The sequence below is a fragment of the Durio zibethinus genome, chromosome 26, assembly GCF_047325235.1.
Source record: "Durio zibethinus cultivar Kanyao isolate XHJ-2024 chromosome 26, ASM4732523v1, whole genome shotgun sequence".
In the NCBI taxonomy this organism is placed as follows: domain Eukaryota; kingdom Viridiplantae; phylum Streptophyta; class Magnoliopsida; order Malvales; family Malvaceae; genus Durio; species Durio zibethinus.
The window spans coordinates 5,503,123-5,522,787 of NC_143187.1; the positions used below are offsets into that span (position 1 = coordinate 5,503,123).

The window sequence follows — 19,665 nt, forward strand, 5'->3', positions numbered from 1 at the left end:
ATTGTTGTTGCTACCTCTAGCTCAACATATATAAAATTAGTAATGGGCCGATCTCCAATCACCGTGAATAAAAGGTTGGTCAACTACTTTTTTGGCAACTTAATATATATAAGTTTATAGTTTAATGTTAATCTCAGATCACTGTTAAAAAAAATTGATTATTTCAGATAAGCTCAAAACCATGATTAATTTTAGTATGTTGTAATTTGTTGGATGTTCAATTCAATTTTAATGAGGAAATGGAACTGGTGGATAAGGATTTTTTTTTTTTTTAATAATAATAGGGTTGATAGCTGTCATATATTGCTTTTAGAAGAGTGCTGCAAACTTTTGTAATAATAATTAATAGACTTTGTCCTCTTTTGTATATTAACAGTCAATCAAATGACTTTTGCCACCTCTTTGCACTTTGTTTTCACATTTGCCATTCCACCGTTTCCTGTCGTTTTACCTTTTTTTTTTTTTTATCATTTTTTTCTTTTTAACTGTTGATTTAACCTTCATTTTTTTATTTTTTACTATTTTTAACAGTCAATATCAAACATTTCAAGATTCCCAACCATGATCTGTGAATTCTCATCTGTTTATATATCCTTCTTAATCTTAAAACATTAACAAAGAAATACTTTGGATAACTCTAATTAATCCGGTATTATCTTTACGTAATATGAAATCGAGCTTAGATGGCTTTTTTATTTATATTTAAATTTAATTAATTTATATAATTATTTAAAAAAAAACTACTTTTATCAAATTTTAATGCATGTAATTTTTTTTTATTTCTAAACTATGCTTAAAAAAAAAAAAAACAGACACTGAGACACAACAGCTCTTTGATACTTCGTATTTTATTTTTTTGGCCAGATAGTAGAGTCAAGCTCAAGATTTTACAAAGGAACATGTGAGCATGGAATCTTTAGTTTAGTTAAGGCAAAATACCAGTAAAACATGTGACAAACACAAGCTTGGAAAAACTGCTTTATTTTTCTTACTTTTCGGAGTTTAAGAAGTCCATTACAAAAGTTACATTCTTTTCTAATTCTATAAAGGAAGTTGGCGAATTACCAAACTTTATTCTTTTCTTTTGTGTGTAGCAACCAAGCTGAACTTAGTCCGCTTGGTTTCCTCATTGTATTAAAGTTTTGATTCATAATTAAGGTCCGCAGAAAATTGAAATTAATCTCTAGAAGAACTAGATAACCTTATCTGGAGTTAAGGGTGTGAACAGATTAATATTTGTGTGTGTACATTTACATGTGATTTTTTTATATAAACAAAATTATTATCCGGAATAAAAAAATTATAAGCAAAAATATTTAAATTTAAATTTATTAAAATTTATTGTATAAATTAATTGAATTAAATTTAAATTTATTATATTATTTCAATGACTTCATTTCTACTTTAGCTAAAAAATTCAAATTGTTCTCCAAGAAGAACATAACCAAGAAAATTTTCACCGTAAAATACAGCTATGGAGTGCTGTTTACGACCAATATGCAAAGCAAGCACACTGGGAATCCTTCTAAAAAACATTCAAAACTTGTAATAAAATTTGCAAAAATCCAATGTTCCCCCTATTATTTCTGCCATAAGAAAACCCCCCCAAAAACAGGGTTCCATTCCATTCCATCTAAATTGTTTGGACTTGCGGCGAAAGCAACAAACAGTGGTCTTCTTTTTTTTTTTTTTGAAAAAAAAGCTAGGTTATTTTGTAGGAAAGAACAGCACCAAAAAAAAAAAAAAAAGGCATTGAAAAAGACCTGTAAGAAAATAGAAAACGCGTTTTGCTAACATTCACAAGTAGTTTCCCGCTTTCCTCGTTGCTTGTCCTTGTCTTTTCCTTACAGCTTTTGCAATTGCAAACACGTCACTCCAAAATTTATGTCTTAAATAAATTCGTTTTAGTAATTATTTCTCTTAGTTGTTATACGCGGATACTATGACTTTGACCGAAATTGTCCTACTGTTTTACACTTTTACTATTCTACTACTAAATTAAAACGTGACAAATTTATTACTTAATGCCCCTTGGAATTTATTAACAATATTTATATGAAACTCTATTTTTTTCTTTTAAAAAATATATTATATAGGAGTAGTAATTTGGGGCCATGATGTTGGGGACATCCAACTATCATATATATGGAATAATTTGATTTAAATGATGAAATTTGTTAAACTTGTTTAGGTGTAAGTTTAACATGAAATGGGTTTCATGTCCCAACTAAAAAAAGAACATGTGAAATAAAAATATAATTAGAATTAGCATATTAACATTTTTTTTTGAACGATTTATATATTTAATGTAAATTTTAGCTTACAAAGTGTCAAAAAATTTTTTTTTATTTTGAAATAGAATAACTTTACTCGTCTAAACACTTTTTTTTTTTTAAATTGTTAAAGAATAACAATGATTAATATATAACTTGTTTAAGAGTTAAGAGTTGGTGGCCAACTTTTTTTGCTGTGTATGTTTTTGTAGAAATTATTAAAAGATGATCAATTGACTTGTTTTACATGAAAGTATTTTACACCTCAAATATAAAAAAAAAAAAAATGTAAAAAAAAAAAAAAAAGCCCATTAAGGGTGGCTAACATTTTTTTTTCTTCGACGCTGTAGGAGTGATTGACTGAGTAAATTTCAATTGCGGAATGCATCAATACAAATAATTCTTTTCTTTTCGCTGTCATGCTTACAAGGACAGGCAGCATGTGAGGGCATCTCTAGACAGAGTTAACATTGTATAATATTTGTTTATTACTATTCTTTGAAGTAATTAAAAGGATAACGACCCCACATTATTACATAAAAATCATTCCAAATAAACAAATCTTATCAAGTACTGCATCCTTTCATTTATAAAAACAAAGCACAACCAAAACAAAGGCATAACCAAAAGCAAAAGCAATCAACCGCAAGCAAAAGGGTAAAGTGTTGCCAAAAGTTTCTTTATTCACGCTCTCTCCCAAAGGCAAATACCAAAGCCCCAACCCTCAAAAATATGGAGGATGAGGACATGACACCCTTTTGGCTCCAAACCACCGACAACCGCCGTCGCCGCCGCCGTCAAGCTTCATCTTTCTTCTTCAACACTGGTATTCTTATCATCCTCTTACTGGTCATTGCATTTGCTTTTGTCTTCATTATCATCCCTTCATTTCTCTCTTTCACTTCCAAAGTATTCAAGCCTCACCTTGTTAAAAAATCATGGGACTCCGTCAATCTAGTCCTCGTACTTTTCGCCATTATCTGTGGCTTCTTAAACTTAAACAGCAACAACGATAACAATGATTCCCGAAGTGCTTACGAAGATTACAGGTTTTCTAGTACTCCCAAACATGTTCATGATCATGATGTCGGAAGATCAAATCCGTCAACCCCGCGTCAATGGTATGACTACCCATCATCATCATCAGATCGGAAGGCATACAACTCATTGCAGAGGGTGAGAAGCAGCAACTCTTATCCAGATCTACGGTTGGAATCTTCTTGGGTGATGAACAATGATGATCGCTGGAGATTTTATGATGATACTCATTTGTATAATTATCGTAGTAGGTCAAGGCGAGAGAACGATCAAGAACAAGTTTACATTAATAATACAAAGGATATAGTTGTCCATACTGTTCAGACGTCTTCGCCGGCACCTTCTTCTCCACAGCCAGCATCACCTCCACCAGCTGTAGCAGCAGCAACAGCACCGCCGCTGCCACCTCAGTCACCTCCTCCGCAGCCTTCTAAGGTAGTTAGAAGAAAACCCAAGCGGACATATGATTTTGAAGATCTAAAACCTAAGGAGAAAAGTGAACTTAAGGAAGTTATATACAGTGACTTGAAAATCAGGCAACCTATTCCACCACCATCGGCACCAGCTAGGCCACCATCTTCACCACCACCACCGCCGCCGCTGCCGCCACCAATAGCTGGGTCAGAAAAGAGAAGTAACAAGAGTGAGAAAAAAAGAGGTGGAGTAACTAAAGAATTCTTAATTTCATTAAGAAGAAAAAAGAAGAAACAGAGACAAAGAAGCGTAGAAAACCTTGATGAATTCTTTAACCTTTCAACGTTTCCTTTATATCCACCCCAATCACCTGCGCCTCCGCCACCACCTCCACCACCACCACTACCTTCATTTTATCAAAGCATATTTTCTTCCAAGAAAAGCAAAGCCAGAAAGCTTCATTCAGTCCGTCCACTGGCACCAACAGCACCTCCATTGGAAGCGCGTGCATCAAAACGAGAACCCCAGAAATCACCGGTAACAACCCAAAAACTTCCATTGCCAGTCAAGATAAGCAACATCAACAATGTGGAGGAGAGCATCGAAAGTGGCAACGAATCACCATTAAATCCGATCCCCCCGCCGCCACCTCCTCCGCCGTTTAAAATGGCGCCGTGGAAGTTCGAAGTGCACGGTGACTTTGTTAGGTTAAGAAGTATCAACAGTTCACGGAGCCGCTCACCGGATTTGGATGATCCATTAAGCGATGAAGTGAGTCCGTCGGATGGTAATAAAATGGGTGAAATCGACTATGGAGATTCAACTGCAGGCCCATCGTTTTGTCGAAGCCCAGATGTGGATACCAAAGCCGATAATTTCATTGCAAGGTTCAGGGCTGGTTTGAAGCTGGAAAAAATAAACTCCGTCAGGGGCAGATCTAATCTTGGGCCTGGCCCAGATCCAAGCACTGTTTGAGAAGCACAATTCTAAGGTTTTTTTTTTTTTTTTTTCATTTTTTTCAATTTATTTTTTTTTGGTGGAAAATTTGTTTATTTGGGTTGTTCTTACATATAAAGAAGTTAAAATATACATGCACAGGATTTTTTTGTCAATTATTTTTTTCTTGTCGTCATGAAGTTTTATTGTAATGTACTTAATTATTCAATTTTTAGGTGATTTGTGATTTTTAGATATTATTCCTAATTTTTTATTTTTATTTTTTATTTTTTTTTTGTTTTTGAGATAAATTTAAATTTTGATCATTAAAATTAAAAATTTAATATTTTACCAAAAATTTAAATGACTTGATTTTAAAAAAATTATAACCCTTAAGATTCGAACTTTAAATTAATTAAATATCATCTCTAGAATGATAATTTGGACTAAACCCGAGTTTATAATAATAAAGCAATGAAGCTATACATATAATTCCCCAGTCCTCTTGCATGTTCAATATATAATAATTAGCAATAATAAGAGCACAAGATTATCAAATAAGTGGCATGCCGCAACTCAAGATATATATATTTTTCTTTTTGTATTAAGAGAAAAGAATATACAGTTTAATAGTGGAACAGAACACACAATTGCAGGTAATATTTCATTTGATCCTTACCACTTCGAGAAAAAACCAAAATGGCAATCTAAACGAGTTTTAAATGCATGAAGTTATTACTGGATAAGGTTTATTGATGTCAGGTTAAAGATTTGGAGCTGTCATTTTACAAACTTACTAGTAATATACAAATATGTCAGGGTCATAAATTTTAAGGAATTCAGATCACAACAGAAGTAATCATCCCTTGTGAGCTAATTGCTTGAGTAGGTCTTCAACAGATTGTCGTTCTTGCTTTTTGGTTTCAGCGCACCTTACTTTGATTCGGATTTGCTAAAGTCATTTCAAATGAAGGTCTCCTATGGCTTACAAAAAATTCTTCTATCTCATCAGCTTTCTCATTGCTGCTGAACTGCCACATGAATTATTACCAAATCAGTTCACTCAAACAAGCAGTTATAATGGAAATCTGGATGTCAACTGGCTTTAACTATTAATGGATCAATCAGTTAAGACCAATAAATCAAAGTCTTCTACTGGAAAACTTGACCTTGTTTCAAGAAATGTCATGTTCTAAGGTACAGACGTTATCATCATGTCTGGGGTTCTAGGAATTTAATAATTCAAGCTTTTGGGTTATAAATTCCAATCCATGTATGTAAATCTATCATGGTTATTCTGTTAGGATTAATTGCTCACCTGAGAAATGATATCTGCAAGGAGCCTTCTGAGAAGAATACCATCACCATACTTGTGTATGATAAGATTTCAGTTCTCCTGCATTCATTTCCAATCATGCATGAAATGGCAAATTTAAAGAGTCAATAAACATTAGAGATGTTTGATCACATCCAAAACTAACAGTGGTTTATTAATATTCCTGGCAGGTCTTCCCAAAAGTCTCATATGAGTAATTGAGGCTTAAAGAAAAGTGCATTGATGACCTTAAACCAATTTTGTAGAGAACTGCATACCTTCAACCACCTCCATTCTATTTCACACCCTTCTATGCTTATTCCAGCGAGTCCACAAACAATATCTTGATCTCGAACCTAAGAGAGTTTTGGGGTAAAATCAGCAACTATAGCTAACTGTGGTATGAAAGGAGACTAAGCATAGATCAACAATACCTCATCAGATATTAAAAAGTTCAGAACCTCTTCAACTAGCTCCAGATTCGGAGAAGAGGCTATTGTTCCTACATCACATTGAAGTATAGAACATAAAAGTGAAATAAAATTTGACAGGAAATAATGTGAACATGAATGCCAGATGATAGAACTTTGAGAACATTAAAAACCCAAAAAGATAAAATCAATCTTACGTAAAATACGTTCCTTCTCGTGGACTGCATCAGTTTCTCTATAAATCTTCAGTAGGGACATAAAACCATTTCTATTTGTTATACTAGCATTCCTCATAAGTCATAACAGCAACATAAACAGCCTGTTGAGCAACCAGGTCTTTTAGTTATCATACATTTTGCAAAGATTCAAAGAATAAGCAAATTTTATGGACACAAAAAGATTCTGTTTTTCACCCTTTTTGTGTCTGCTGATAGAAGTAGAGTGTTTTTGTCATTCAAGAATATCTGAAAACGCTGCATTGCTTCTTTGTGGGTTTTATTATGGTCAAAAGCAGCCAATGCTATAAAAACCTCTTCCCTTAGGAGAGCATTTAAATAACTCTCTCCACGTACTGGTTCCCAGCCTAATCTTCTGCACAAAATGGAATCAACTTCAAATTTGTCTCTGACTTAAAGAAATTAAAATCCCACAAATTTATGTTTATTTGTTGGCTGCTAGTCCAAAGCCAATTTTTGAAAAGTATCAAGTAATCGTAACATTAATATGTGCCTGCAACAAAATTACTTCTGGAGTAACTACCAGAAAAGTAAATCAAATTATCTTGTGTATACTTTAGTTGTGACTGCGAGACAATTAAATCAATGTATGTTTTTATACTTTTTTTCCATGATCACAAGAAACTTAGATTGCTATAAATAAGCACCAGTTACATAGAACTTAATTTATGAACATGATTGATCAAGAACTATTAAATTTTGAAATTAGAGAGATGACTGCTCTGGCTGAAAAGACCAATACAATAATAACTTGATTGCATGCATATCTTAGCGGTCATCAGTTATATTTCAACCAAACTCCTGAAACTAAATTAACGAGATAGAAGCAGAGGGCTACAACTACGAGCAGTGGGTTAAAAATATCTGCAGTCAAGAAATTATTCTTACTGAGCAGAAAATAGGAGGAGATTGATGAAAAACTCTTTAAATGCGTTTACTAGATCTGGAATTACATCTCTTATAACCCTAAGAACATTGTAGCAAACCTATCATGAAAATGCCAAAAATGTCAGGTTGCATAACTATTAATCTTTATGCTTGACATAATCAAGGAGAAAAGAATCTTCTTACATCAATAACTTTTGATAACACAACGTAATCGACCTCTTTTTTATATACAACCATTAAGGTAAGATTGTTCACAAGCCACAGAAAGAGCATACATGTCATTCAAGAAGCCTAAAATAAAGATCAGTTTTCTAATTGATCAGGAAGAATGTACACCATGAATGAAAATTTCCCTCATTCATTTGTACTAAGATGCTAAATACATTAGCTAAAACAAGTTTTCATATTTATCAGGTGCATTCTACCAATATGCAACGTACTTAGCCAGGAAAGACTAAATTGCTACACAAATTGATGCATATCTTAATGCAATGGGTAAACAGAGATAATCATAAGCCAATTAGAGGGACTCGGCAGTTGGCAGTGAATACTTAATTCAACCATGGTGTGCCCTTAGCTATCAGCTGTCACTGCAGTTGATGCCTAAAATCAAACAATATCTGATATCACGAACTGACATGATACATACCATATTTATCCATTGCTGACAAATAATTGTTCTCTATTGCTTTCCTCAGTCGGGCGGCAAGCTCTTCTCCATATTTTACCCTATAGAAACCACTTTGATCAACATTAACCTTGACCCATGAAGTTTCACTATTTTCATCTGGATTCTTTCCATCTGTAGAGGGAACTGTCAGGTTTTAGGCCTGATCAAGACCCAAGTTAGCTTTTTCCTTTTTCTCTGGTATTGACCTTTTTGGGAGGAACATATACATACACTTACATATACAGACACATGAAGGACCTTTCTTCTATCAGTTCCATACAAGTCTCAGGTTTTAAGATTAGGAACAATTTAAAGAACCAAAATGTTCAAACAAAAAAAAAAAACACTTTTAAGGGTAATTTATATAGATTAATTGGAGGTAGGTTTTGATGTATTATTAATGATTTTGCTTACAATAACAACAGTTTTAAAATGTAAATCTTATGAAGTTACAATGATACTTATATGACATTCAGATTAAAGTGATCATCCCTTATGAGCTAATTGCTCGAGTAGGCCTTGAAGTGATTGCTGCTCTTGCATTATGCTTTCAACCCACCTTGCTTTGATCCGGACCTGCTCAATGCTTTGCTTCAAATTCATCGCGAATGAAGGTCTTATGTGGCTAGCAAAAAATTCTTCTATCTCATCAGCTTTCTCATTGCTGCAAAACTGCCATGTGAAAATATAACTGGATCAGTTTACCCCTATGAGTCAATATTGGAAAATTATTCATGGATCAATTAGTTTCAGCCAAGAAAACAAGAAATACTTTTTGCTCATTTTGTGACCAAATTTCACGATGTTCTTTTGATCAAAGAGTAGTTTGAAGGACCTGCTTTTATATAAAGTTCAACTGCATGACAAAATCACTGCATGTCTTAGCAGCTCTTAATGGAATGCCTTTGATAAGTAATATTCTCAATTAGTTTATCATATCATCACTGGTCTATTGCAGTTAGCTTAAACTAATTATAATTCCTACAATTTTGGTTGGAGTAAGGCTATGCAGCATACGCTCTAAAGAACAAGCTGGCATATTCTGTGTTATCAGCAAAGGTAGGCACATACTAGGTTAACAATCACAGCTCTCGGTTAACTTCTAGTTCATAAATAAATCTATGGATAAGGCATATGTATGACATGATTAATCTATTAGGTTTACTTCCTTACTGGTGTTATAACGTTCCTGATAAAATGAGTTAGAAGAAGCCCTGCACCATACTTGTTTATGATAACGTTCCAGTTCTCCTGCATTCATTTCACATAACTTGGTGAATGGTAGAATAGTAGATATCCACTCTTATAACATTTTTAAAAGTACCATCAAAACATTGGCCAGTTCCTCATGAAAGTCTTATGAGGAAAAACTGGTCAAGGTAAAGTGCGTATACAAGTGATAGTTTGTAGAACTGCATACCTTCAACCACCTCCATGATATTTCATGCCCTTCCAAGCTTATTCCAGCAAGTCCATAAATAATATCTTGATCTCGAACCTTTAAAGAAAAAAAGAGTTAAAATCATTAACCATCAGAAACTCTAACCAAAAAGGAAATCAAACACAATTCAATAATACCTCTTCAGATATCAAAAAGTTCAGAACCTCTACAAGAATATCTGGGTCTGGAGTAGACGCTATCGCACCTACATCAGAGCAAAGTATTAAACAGAAAATTTAAATAGGGTTTGATGTGAATAGGTGAATGAGAACCAGAGACTAATCTCAACAAGTTTAACTCTAAATAATCAAATCTCACGTAAAACACGTTCTTTCTCTTGAACTGCATCAGCTTCTCTATAAACCTTCAAGAGGGACTCAAAACCATTCCTACTTGTGTTAGCATTCCTCATAACAGCAATGTAGGCAGCCTGTTGAGCAACTAGTATTTTAATTTATTTTACAGGTTATACTTTTTGCAAACTTTCATAGGAACAAGGAAATAATGAATAAAAGTTTCAATTTTTCACCCTTTTTGTGTCTGCTGAAAGGAGTTGGGTGCTCCTATCATCCAATAGTGCTTGAAATCGCTGCATTGCTACTTCATGGGTTTTACCATGGTTAAAAACAGCCAAGGCCATTAAGACCTCTCCCCTCATCAGAGCATTTAAATGGCTCTCCCCAGGCGCTGATTCCCAACCTAATTTTCTGAAAATTAAAAAAAAAACAATTATAATTTTATCTAAAACCTAATTGGATAACTATATCATTTACATTCTTTGGTTGTGAATATAAAACCTAATTTTTCTGCGCAAAAGCAAGAAGTAATAGCTTCCTCCATGACTGCCAGAAAAATTAAATCACCATATCATGTTTATACTTTGGCTCTGGCTATACGAGACCATTGAACCAATAATTTGTATCATATTTATACGTTATCCATAGTTGCAAAAAATTTCCATACCAAAGTGATTAACAGTGTCAGAGAACACCATAAAGTAGAAAAAAAAAATCTTTATTTTGGTATATAGAGATTATGTCCACATCAATTGAAAAAGGCCAACTGAATTGCTAACTGCAGGACTGCATACATTACCTGTCACCAAAATAAATTTCAAGCAAACCCTGCAAAGAAATTAGAGAAAGAAGGCAATCACTGCATTAGGATTTTCTTCAGTCTAGTAAGTTTTCTTACTCAGCAGAATATAGGAGGACATTGATCAAAAATTCTTTCAATGCATTTATTAGATCTGGGATGGCATCTCTCAAGACCTCCAGAACATTATAGCAAACCTGTAACGTAAATTGCCTGAAATGTCAGGTTAACCATGATACTAGACATGAGGTGTGTCATGCTTGAGGTGAAAAGAAATCCTTACATCAATCAATTTTGATAATACAATGTAATCAATCTCTTTTCTGTATGCATCCATCAATGAAAGCAATGATGATAAAGATTGTTCACAAGCCACACAGAGAGCGTATGTGTCATCTAAGATGCCTGAAAATGAGATTGCTTATACTTGATCAGGAAGGAAACCAACAATAAATCAAAATTGTAGCTTACTGATGTAGGTAGGACAAGTAACTCAACTCAAATATTCAGAAATCTCAATAATTCATTCATCAAAAGCCTCCTAAGACTATTATAACTTAGGGTGCATCTGGATGAGGGAATTCATTGGTAGAGAGATTTTCACAATTCTAAAATAAAACCTTGTTTGGAAAAATAAAAAATCTCCATTGCCCAATATTTTCCGGAACAAGGTTTATATATCATAGCAGTCTAACTGCACGGTTCGTACAATATAATATATTTAGCTAGGAAGGCAGCTAAGCCATCCATGTCTGTATAAAAGGAATGATGCAGAGAGAAATATATGGTCTCAAGTCTCAGCTCATCTAATTCTACTTACAAATGACCCCCAATTACAATTCCAAAGCTGCGATTCCATGGCACTAAAGACAGCTTTGATTTGTATCCCCATTGTGATACAGACACCTATAGTGAGTTGGCAATAAATAATGAAACGAAAGAAAATATTCCCCTGGTTCTCAGCTCACTCAGCAATTCACACTTAATCCTAAGCTATACAATCTACTATTGCGACCCACATGATACCATTATTACACGGTACTCACCATATTTATCTGCTGCTGACAAGCGGTCTTTCTCTATCGCTTTCCTCAGTCGAGCACCAAGCTTATCTTCATATTTTACCCTATAGAAACCACTTTGCTCAACATTAACCTTGATCCATGATGCTTCACCATATTCATCTTCATTCTTTCCATCTGAAGAAGGAAATAATTCAGAGGTATCTAAATTTTCAATTTTCGATTCCAAAAGAAAACTCTTGCTTCTGTCATATGAACCAAGGCACAAGGTTATTGGGACGATCCAATGCCCATCACCATGGAAACCAGACGACAAGAACTGTGACTGCAAATGCCAAGCAATTACCAGATGACTACGCTTATGTAAAAATGTAGAAAATAAAGAAGAGAATGCTATTGTCAGATGACCTGCTCAAATTCCAAAATGCAGTCTTTGGATTTCACTGAGATAACTGGGTATCCCTTCTGCTTTGTCCAACTGTCCATCATTGAGTTTACTTGAATGCCAGATACCTCTGAAAGGACACTCCATAAATCTTCTGTCCTTGCATTGTTCCAAGCATGCCTTTTCATGTATAAGTTTAAGGATTTCTGGATTGGAAAAGAATTACATTATCAGAATTCAAGAGATGAAATGCAAAACTATGGCTTATTAGATAGTGCTCTGTTCATGCCTCATGCATGCATCTAAAATATATAGTGTTTCAAAATCTGATTGCATAGAAAAGAAAGAAGCACTATGTGGTCCTCCACAAAAATCAACATCATCCCATAAATCAAAATATGAACCCACCTGGAATATCTCATCCCCAAGATATCCCTGTAGCATCCTGATGACAGCAGATCCCTTTTTATAGCTGATAGCATCAAATATTTCATCAACTGAATGAGCATGCTGAATCTCCACCTGAAAAGATGTTGATAAATTCAAGAAGGACATATTTTGCAGTTGTGGAGGGGAATCTTGCCTGACTAGCATATTGTCTATGAACATTCCTATTAAATTAAGTCTGAACTAGTAACTTACATCAGATTTTATGGCTTTAATTTTTAGGAAATGTACAAAGATTGCTTTGAAAATGAATAAGGATAAATATAGACAGAAATAGAGCTATAAGATAAACTGTAGCTTGAACTTTGGATGAGTAAATCTATCTTATAAGGCAAACTAATTATTCTTACCTCAATTGGATGTGATTGCTCCTGTGAATCCAGACGCAAGCCACCATTAGTTTGTTGGAGAAATTGAGTCCATATTTTCCACTCAGGAAACATGATATCAGTAGCCATGTAACTAATCTGGAAAATATATAATAAAGTTGATGCTGTATCTAGTGAAATGGCTACTGTAATAAACTTCAAGACTTATATTTACCCATGTTGCAAAACCTTCATTAAGCCACAAATGAGTCCACCATTCCATTGTTACAAGATTGCCAAACCATTGGTGGGCAACTTCATGTGCTACAACTATTGTAAGCTGACAAGAAGGAAAAATTACTGTCAAACATATGTTGTTAAGGACCACCTGGGGTTAGGGGGCTAAAATTTTCTTTTCACTGCCTGCTCTCGGATGAAAATTATTTATAGGAAGCCACACATTTGGAAAAGAATATGCAACTTACAATCTGCTTTTTAGCAGCTGTAGAGCGTAAATCATTGTGAAGCATCTCATTTTCACGAAATATGATCAAACCATAATTCTCCATAGCTCCACCGGAAAATTCAGGGACAGCAACCATATCTAGTTTAGGGAGTGGATAAGGCATTGAGAAGTACCTAATAAAGGTAAAATCTCCATGATAAGTGTTAAAATTCAGTTCAAAACACTGATGATACTGGAACTAACATTTCCACTGCAGACAAACACCAGCCGCACAGCTAATTTGAAGCAGAAAGAATTTGTGAAATAAAAAAATCATTGACAAGAGGACAACTAAATTTTCTATCATTGTTTTTTGCTGATTTCCTGTCATGGATAGCAGATTCTTCATTACATATTCAATAATAGGTGAGTGTTTGAGGATATGGTTAAATCATTCACAACCATAAAGAATAAAGAGATAAGACTTTTATAGTGTTTTGGTTTTGGGAGTGAAGATGGTTGGAAGAATGACTGCAAACTGCTTTATGTGCCATGATTATCTTATAGAGCTTCAGGCATTGTGTATCAAAAGCTAAAGTCCTTCAGGAAGGTCATATTGTAACGCAATTCTCCTGGACAGAAGCTGATACAAAACAAAAAATCTGCCAAATTTTCCTTCTTTTTCATTTCATGCTTCTTGACTTAACAGAAGTGTGTGTACCCCGAAATAAAAAAGAGCACGGTCACCAGTGGGTGACTTACCTAGTAAATATATCAAGGGACTTAACTGCAACTTCTAGTGCAAACTTCCCTTCATCACTCTTACCAACAGGGCAATATACTCCAACCTTAATTCCTACACAGGTGTTAAAATACAAACTAAAATGATGGTCAATCAAGAGAAAGAAAAAAAAAATCTGGCTCAAACACATACCATCAGCAGTTGTTTCTTCAATATGATCAAATAAACCAACAGCAACAGCAACCAAATAACTTGACATGATTGGAGACTCCTCAAAACAAACGGTCTTAACATTCCCATTGATCGTTTCATCATTGATTGGCATATTTGACAAGGCAATCAACTCTGATGGCAAATCCAATGTGATCTTAAAAGTTGCCTGTGAAAATAAAATCAGTCATGCTATATCAGGAAAGATAAATCTCAGTTTCAAGCTTACCATCATAGTAGAAAAGTACAATAACATGAAAATATTGTTCAATGTGGTAGCCACTTTACAGATATGAAGCAGAAAATTAACAGTTTTCAGCGTCTTGATTCTTAAAATTAGGTGCAGTCATCATGCTTTCTCTATCTTTCTAAATGCATCAATGTTGGTCACTAGTCACTAACATGAAATGCAAATCCATAACATTTTAGAGCAAAACCATGAAATTTTCTCCCTCAATTTTTAATGTACTAACAGTTTTTTTATAGCTTCAATTTCTCCACAACAGTTACCTCGTCGGGGGACAATAGCTACTTGTGTAAGTTAAGTCCTTAGCATACCTTAAGAGCAGGTTCATCCCAGCATGGAAAACAACGCCTTGCATGCACGGCTTCGAACTGGGTGACTGCCATATTCTTTCTTACTCCTTTATCCACATAAGTACTGTTAACATCAAAAGATAATATTGCAAGAGAAATAAATAATCCAAATGATACCTATTAGTCTAAGCAGAAAATAGAAGAATTTATGAAATTCCATTTGAACCCATTTTGGGTAGCAAAGAGAACGAAGAAGAGGTATAAATATATATTTATATATATATATAAATATATTAAGCTCAAAAAACATTTTAGTATGTCATTTCAGTTACTTTTTTCCCAAAATAAATAATATGAAGAAAAATAAATGACAAAAGGGCAAACGAAAAAAAAAAATTTAATAGCTACACGAACAACTATAAAAAGGTTCTGGTCAAACAGAAAATGGAAAAATAGTAGAAAGAAATACAGCACCATTTGTAAAGGCCCTTCAGGTGCTCATTAAGAGCCCCAGAAAACTCAATCTTTAATACTCCTTCACCAGTTCCAAGCACTTCATCAAATACCAACACAAGTATCTCATCATCGCCATCCAAAGCCACATCACATGGAGAAAATCTCTGCTTAAAAACACCCAAAAAAAAAAATCATCAACCAAATCAATTTTCGATCAGATCCTAAAATTACCAAGCAAATATGACCTACATGGTTGAGAGAGTTGGTGAAACAGACTAGATTGACAACAAGTTCACAAGCATTTAGGACAATAAATTTAGTTGATTCCACGATGCTAAGATTGACATGAACTAAACCAGAAAATGTGCAGTCAGAGAGGTCAAGTTTGAGATGAAGATCATAACGTTTTGGGATAGCAAATTTCGGTAGCCTTGGTTGGCCTTTGAACTGTTCTATATTCTGTTTATCATCCATTTCTCTACCCCAAATTTTAGTTCTCTAGCAATGTAGTATGTAAAATTCTTCCCACTTGTTCTACACTTTTAGCTCAATTGACAGTTGCATACTATTAGAAAAGCAGTACTATACCAACTCAGAACTCAGGAGGAGACATGAACCGTGAATTATAGATATTAGATAGCCGCCCCCGAGGCCCGCCAGTAGTTAGTTGACTTTGGGGAAATGGCTCGACATGTCACTTTGTTCGTATTTGAAGAATTAAAGCCTTCGTCCACATCAATGGCCCAAAAAACAAAACAAACTGCGTCCACTTCAAATAGGTCACTGAATTAGGCTGATATTTTTCGGACTTCCCAACCAATAACACAACCCAGTGGATACCCATTTCCTTTTACCTGCACATAGCGAGCCTGTCCACGTACACACCATTTGCATTCGCATTTATGCCATTGCCTTAAATCTACTGGCTGGCTTAGAGGCTTCATTCCATTTGAACAAAACGGCATGAACAAACTACTACAGCTATCTTCCACTGCTCTGTTGATATTGACCTCGGTTTTAGAAGTAGGGGAAAATTTTAATACTGGGTTCACCCCAAATCGCAGGATGACTTGTGACCAATACTGATTGCTATCTCTAGTGTTTAACAGAGTGACCATGGCGAAGGGCGTCTACTACAATATTGAAACAATTTTTAGTCACAGCTATCTTTCATAACATTAAATCGCCATGAACCTGAAAGGTTTTGTTCACCCACAATTTCTGTCAAACGGCAACTAAACAGCTACAGGAAAATTGGAAAAATAGGAAAGGGGTGGGAAAGATCGGACGATTAAAGATGATCTACTCCCTTGAGTTTAAGAAAATCATCCCAAGAACAAATACCAAACACCACACCCTGACTAATCAATAATACAGTCTATAGTTTAGTTAATGTAATTTCTCAAACTAGCAAGTTGGGGAGAGCCGATGAGGAAATGGATCTTGTCACCATAATAACTCTTGCTGCTGCCGAACTTCAGGCTTCAAGAATTTTCAGGCCTAGAAAATTCCGGTCTCTACTACTTGTCGAAGAATCTTGGAAACCAAGCAAGCAACAGGACTACACTGACTTTGCAATTAACCATGCTCTCCGTAGCAGATTATTAGAAAACTTGTAACAAAAGTTTTCTCCGGAAACGCATCCTTTCTTGCTTTCAATATCCTCCCTCATCTTTCACATCTTAACCCCAAATCATGATGATTACACACAATGTCTTATATCATTATTAGGCTTATAATCTCCTCTGCACATTGATAAGTTGAAATATTTCCAGATAAGCTGATAAAAGTACTGCACAGTTTGTAGAATTGATCATACCTGAGAGGCTCAGACAAAAGGCTGCTTGAATAAAAAAATTTCTAAAACTTCCTTTCAATTTCTCTAAAGAAGCATAATAAAGGACTGGATGAAATAATATATGTGTATTGGCTCAAAAATGGCATTTAAATTCATGTCATGATTGTTCACTTCTCTAATAACCATCCCAACAAAACGACCAATTATAGCAAAAGATAAAGCAATCTAGCGTGTGGAAAAATATACTAATATAATTAGTAAACACTTGATGGAAAAAGTTCACCAAGAAAAATGCCATTAAATTCAGATGTTAAAGAGGTCCTTCATTTGGGAAAGAAGGTTTCTCTCTTCAAAAGCTACAATCCTAACAAGAAGGCTCTAATAAGTTGGAAAAGAAAAGTACATTAAGATAGCAACATCAATATTTAAGCCAACAATAGAAAGGTACATGAGCAAATCTTATACTGCTCATAATAATCAGCCTAATGGGCTTTACTCAGCAAATACTTCTTCAAAACATCCATTACCGACCCAAAATCTGCCTTTACTTGCACCGGAGGGTTAGCGAATCTGCAAGCCATATCCTTAATATCATTGGAGTGATAATCAATCTTACTTTGTGTAAATTTCAACCCATGAGCCGTACTCACCACCACTGTCCTATCCGTAGGACCAATAACCCCACTTCTCCTAAGCTTAATCAATGCAGTCAATGCCACCCCAGTATGCGGGCAAGTAAACATCCCGGTAGAATCAGCTTGTGCCATAGCATCCATCAACTCCTCCTCAGTAGCTTCCTCAACGATCCCATTTGAATTTTTCAAAGCATACACAGCTCTATCAATGGAAACGGGATCACCAATCTGGATAGCAGATGCAAAAGTTGTATTTGCTTTCACAGGCTTAAACTCATTCCAACCAGACTTAAAATACAAATACAACGGATTCGCATTAGCAGCTTGTGCACAAACCAACCTAGGAATCCTATCAACAAGTCCCAACTCTTTGCACATAGCAAACCCTTTATAAAAGGCATAAATATTCCCAAGGTTTCCACCTGGAACAATAACCCAATCTGGAACTTCCCAATCAAACTGCTGTAAAATCTCGACAGCAGCCGTTTTTTGTCCTTCCAGCCGCAAACTATTCAGGGAATTCGCCAAATATATCGGCAACTCAGCTGTTACTTCCCTAATCAACTGCATACATCCATCAAAATCAGTATCAATACTCAAAACAAAGGCACCATTTGCAATGGGTTGAACAAGTTGAGCCATGGAAATCCTATTAGCAGGTAAAAAGACAATAGAAGGAATCCCAGCAGCCGCACAATAAGCAGATAATGCCGCTGACGTGTCCCCTGTTGAAGCACAACCAACTCCAACAACTGGTTTATTCATTTTCCTTAACCTGTTAACTTGACTCACTAAAACTGTCATACCCAAATCTTTAAAACTACCCGTATGGCTAATCCCACAATGTTTTACCCATAAATCGTTCATTCCCAAGAAGTGTTTTCCGTACCGTTCGGCCCAGAAGAGGTTAGAGTTTCCTTCAAAAGCGGAGATGATGTCATCATCGTCGATTTCAGGTAGGACCCATTCTTTTTTCGACCAGACGCCGGAACCGAACGGCCACGTGGTTTTTCCCACACGGGAGTCGAAAAGGTTTCGCCAGTAGGCGCCGTCGAAATGTTTCAGAGCTGACATGTCGTGATGGACGTCGAGAAGGGAGCCTGATTGGGATCTGTAAACGATCTCATCGAGAGAGTAGGATTCATCGGAGGATGAAGGGTCGGAAATGGCGGCGAATGGGACGTATTTGGCGGTGAAGCGAGGGTGGTGGGTCGTGGAGGTCACAGCGTTAAGGAGACGAGCTTCTTCGCGGATATTGTGGTGGGGCTTGAGGGGTGGCTGCGGCTGCGTAGACAGCGGTGGTGGTGGAACGGATGTTTTGGGGAGATCGGAAGCTGAAGCTTTGATGAAATGTATGTAGGGTTTAGGGGCAACATGAGCGCTTGAGAAGAGAGCGAAAGCCGCCATCGTGTTGAGAGTTTAGTGGGAGTTTGAGAAATTCTGAGTGTGGGGTTTTTCACTATCTTGCGTTTTTAACAACTCTTACGCATGTGGGGCTTTATTTATTTTTGTTCTTCGTAACTATCGTCGGCAAGTAAAATGTTACAAATATTCTTTTTTTTTTTTTTACACATGTAAATTTTATTTTCAAAATTTTATTATCATTTGTAAAAAAAATAATAATCCTTTTTATTTAAATTTTTAAAATAAGGTTAAAAATATATAAATATATTATTTGAATGCAATGCATTAACATGTATAACGCTGTCTTACTTGTAAATATTTATCATGGCAACTAAAATGAATAACAATGATTAATTAATTAAACATAAAAATTAAAAATTAAATTATGTAATTAATTCCTATACTATATCAAAAATACAGATTTAATCTTTTTATAATAATTCACATAAGTCGAATTTCTATAATTTTATAATTTCTCAATTTTAGTTTAATCATTAAGAATAATTAAAATAAGAATGATTAAACGATTTCTAAGAACA

The 19,665-nt window shown here is 35.1% G+C and overlaps 3 protein-coding genes across 7 annotated transcripts; 1 reads left to right on the forward strand and 2 right to left on the reverse strand.

Moving 5' to 3' along the window:
- Positions 1-2,867: 2,867 nt before the first annotated feature.
- Positions 2,868-4,921, forward strand: LOC111274663 (uncharacterized). The gene has a single exon (XM_022859455.2). It carries the CDS (start codon positions 3,006-3,008, stop codon positions 4,698-4,700), a length of 1,695 nt encoding a protein of 564 aa, XP_022715190.1. The 5' UTR covers positions 2,868-3,005; the 3' UTR covers positions 4,701-4,921.
- LOC111274664 (aminopeptidase M1-like) lies at positions 4,718-15,890 on the reverse strand. Of its 5 annotated transcripts, none has more exons than XM_022859457.2 (25): positions 15,539-15,890; positions 15,308-15,453; positions 14,855-14,940; positions 14,279-14,465; positions 14,107-14,200; positions 13,385-13,538; positions 13,135-13,239; positions 12,942-13,058; positions 12,553-12,666; positions 12,168-12,350; positions 11,784-12,084; positions 11,021-11,142; positions 10,837-10,934; positions 10,172-10,349; positions 9,961-10,072; positions 9,780-9,847; positions 9,622-9,699; positions 9,375-9,452; positions 8,181-8,873; positions 6,821-6,998; positions 6,605-6,726; positions 6,411-6,478; positions 6,255-6,332; positions 5,980-6,057; positions 4,718-5,692 (listed from the first exon to the last, which is right to left on the reverse strand). In XM_022859457.2, the coding sequence occupies exons 3-19, from the start codon at positions 14,924-14,926 to the stop codon at positions 8,688-8,690; spliced, it is 2,247 nt and encodes a 748-aa protein (XP_022715192.1). In that variant the 5' UTR covers positions 14,927-14,940; positions 15,308-15,453; positions 15,539-15,890; the 3' UTR covers positions 4,718-5,692; positions 5,980-6,057; positions 6,255-6,332; positions 6,411-6,478; positions 6,605-6,726; positions 6,821-6,998; positions 8,181-8,687. The 5 variants fall into 5 exon arrangements, with proteins under 5 accessions (XP_022715192.1, XP_089611820.1, XP_022715191.1 ...); XM_089755694.1 differs by having other exon boundaries at positions 9,427-9,452; positions 14,855-14,957; XM_022859456.2 differs by having other exon boundaries at positions 14,855-14,957.
- A 1,475-nt stretch (positions 15,891-17,365) lies between these two features.
- LOC111274666 (threonine synthase, chloroplastic-like) lies at positions 17,366-19,202 on the reverse strand. Its single transcript, XM_022859458.2, has one exon. It carries the CDS (start codon positions 19,127-19,129, stop codon positions 17,570-17,572), a length of 1,560 nt encoding a protein of 519 aa, XP_022715193.1. The 5' UTR covers positions 19,130-19,202; the 3' UTR covers positions 17,366-17,569.
- Between the last annotated feature and the right edge of the window lie 463 nt (positions 19,203-19,665).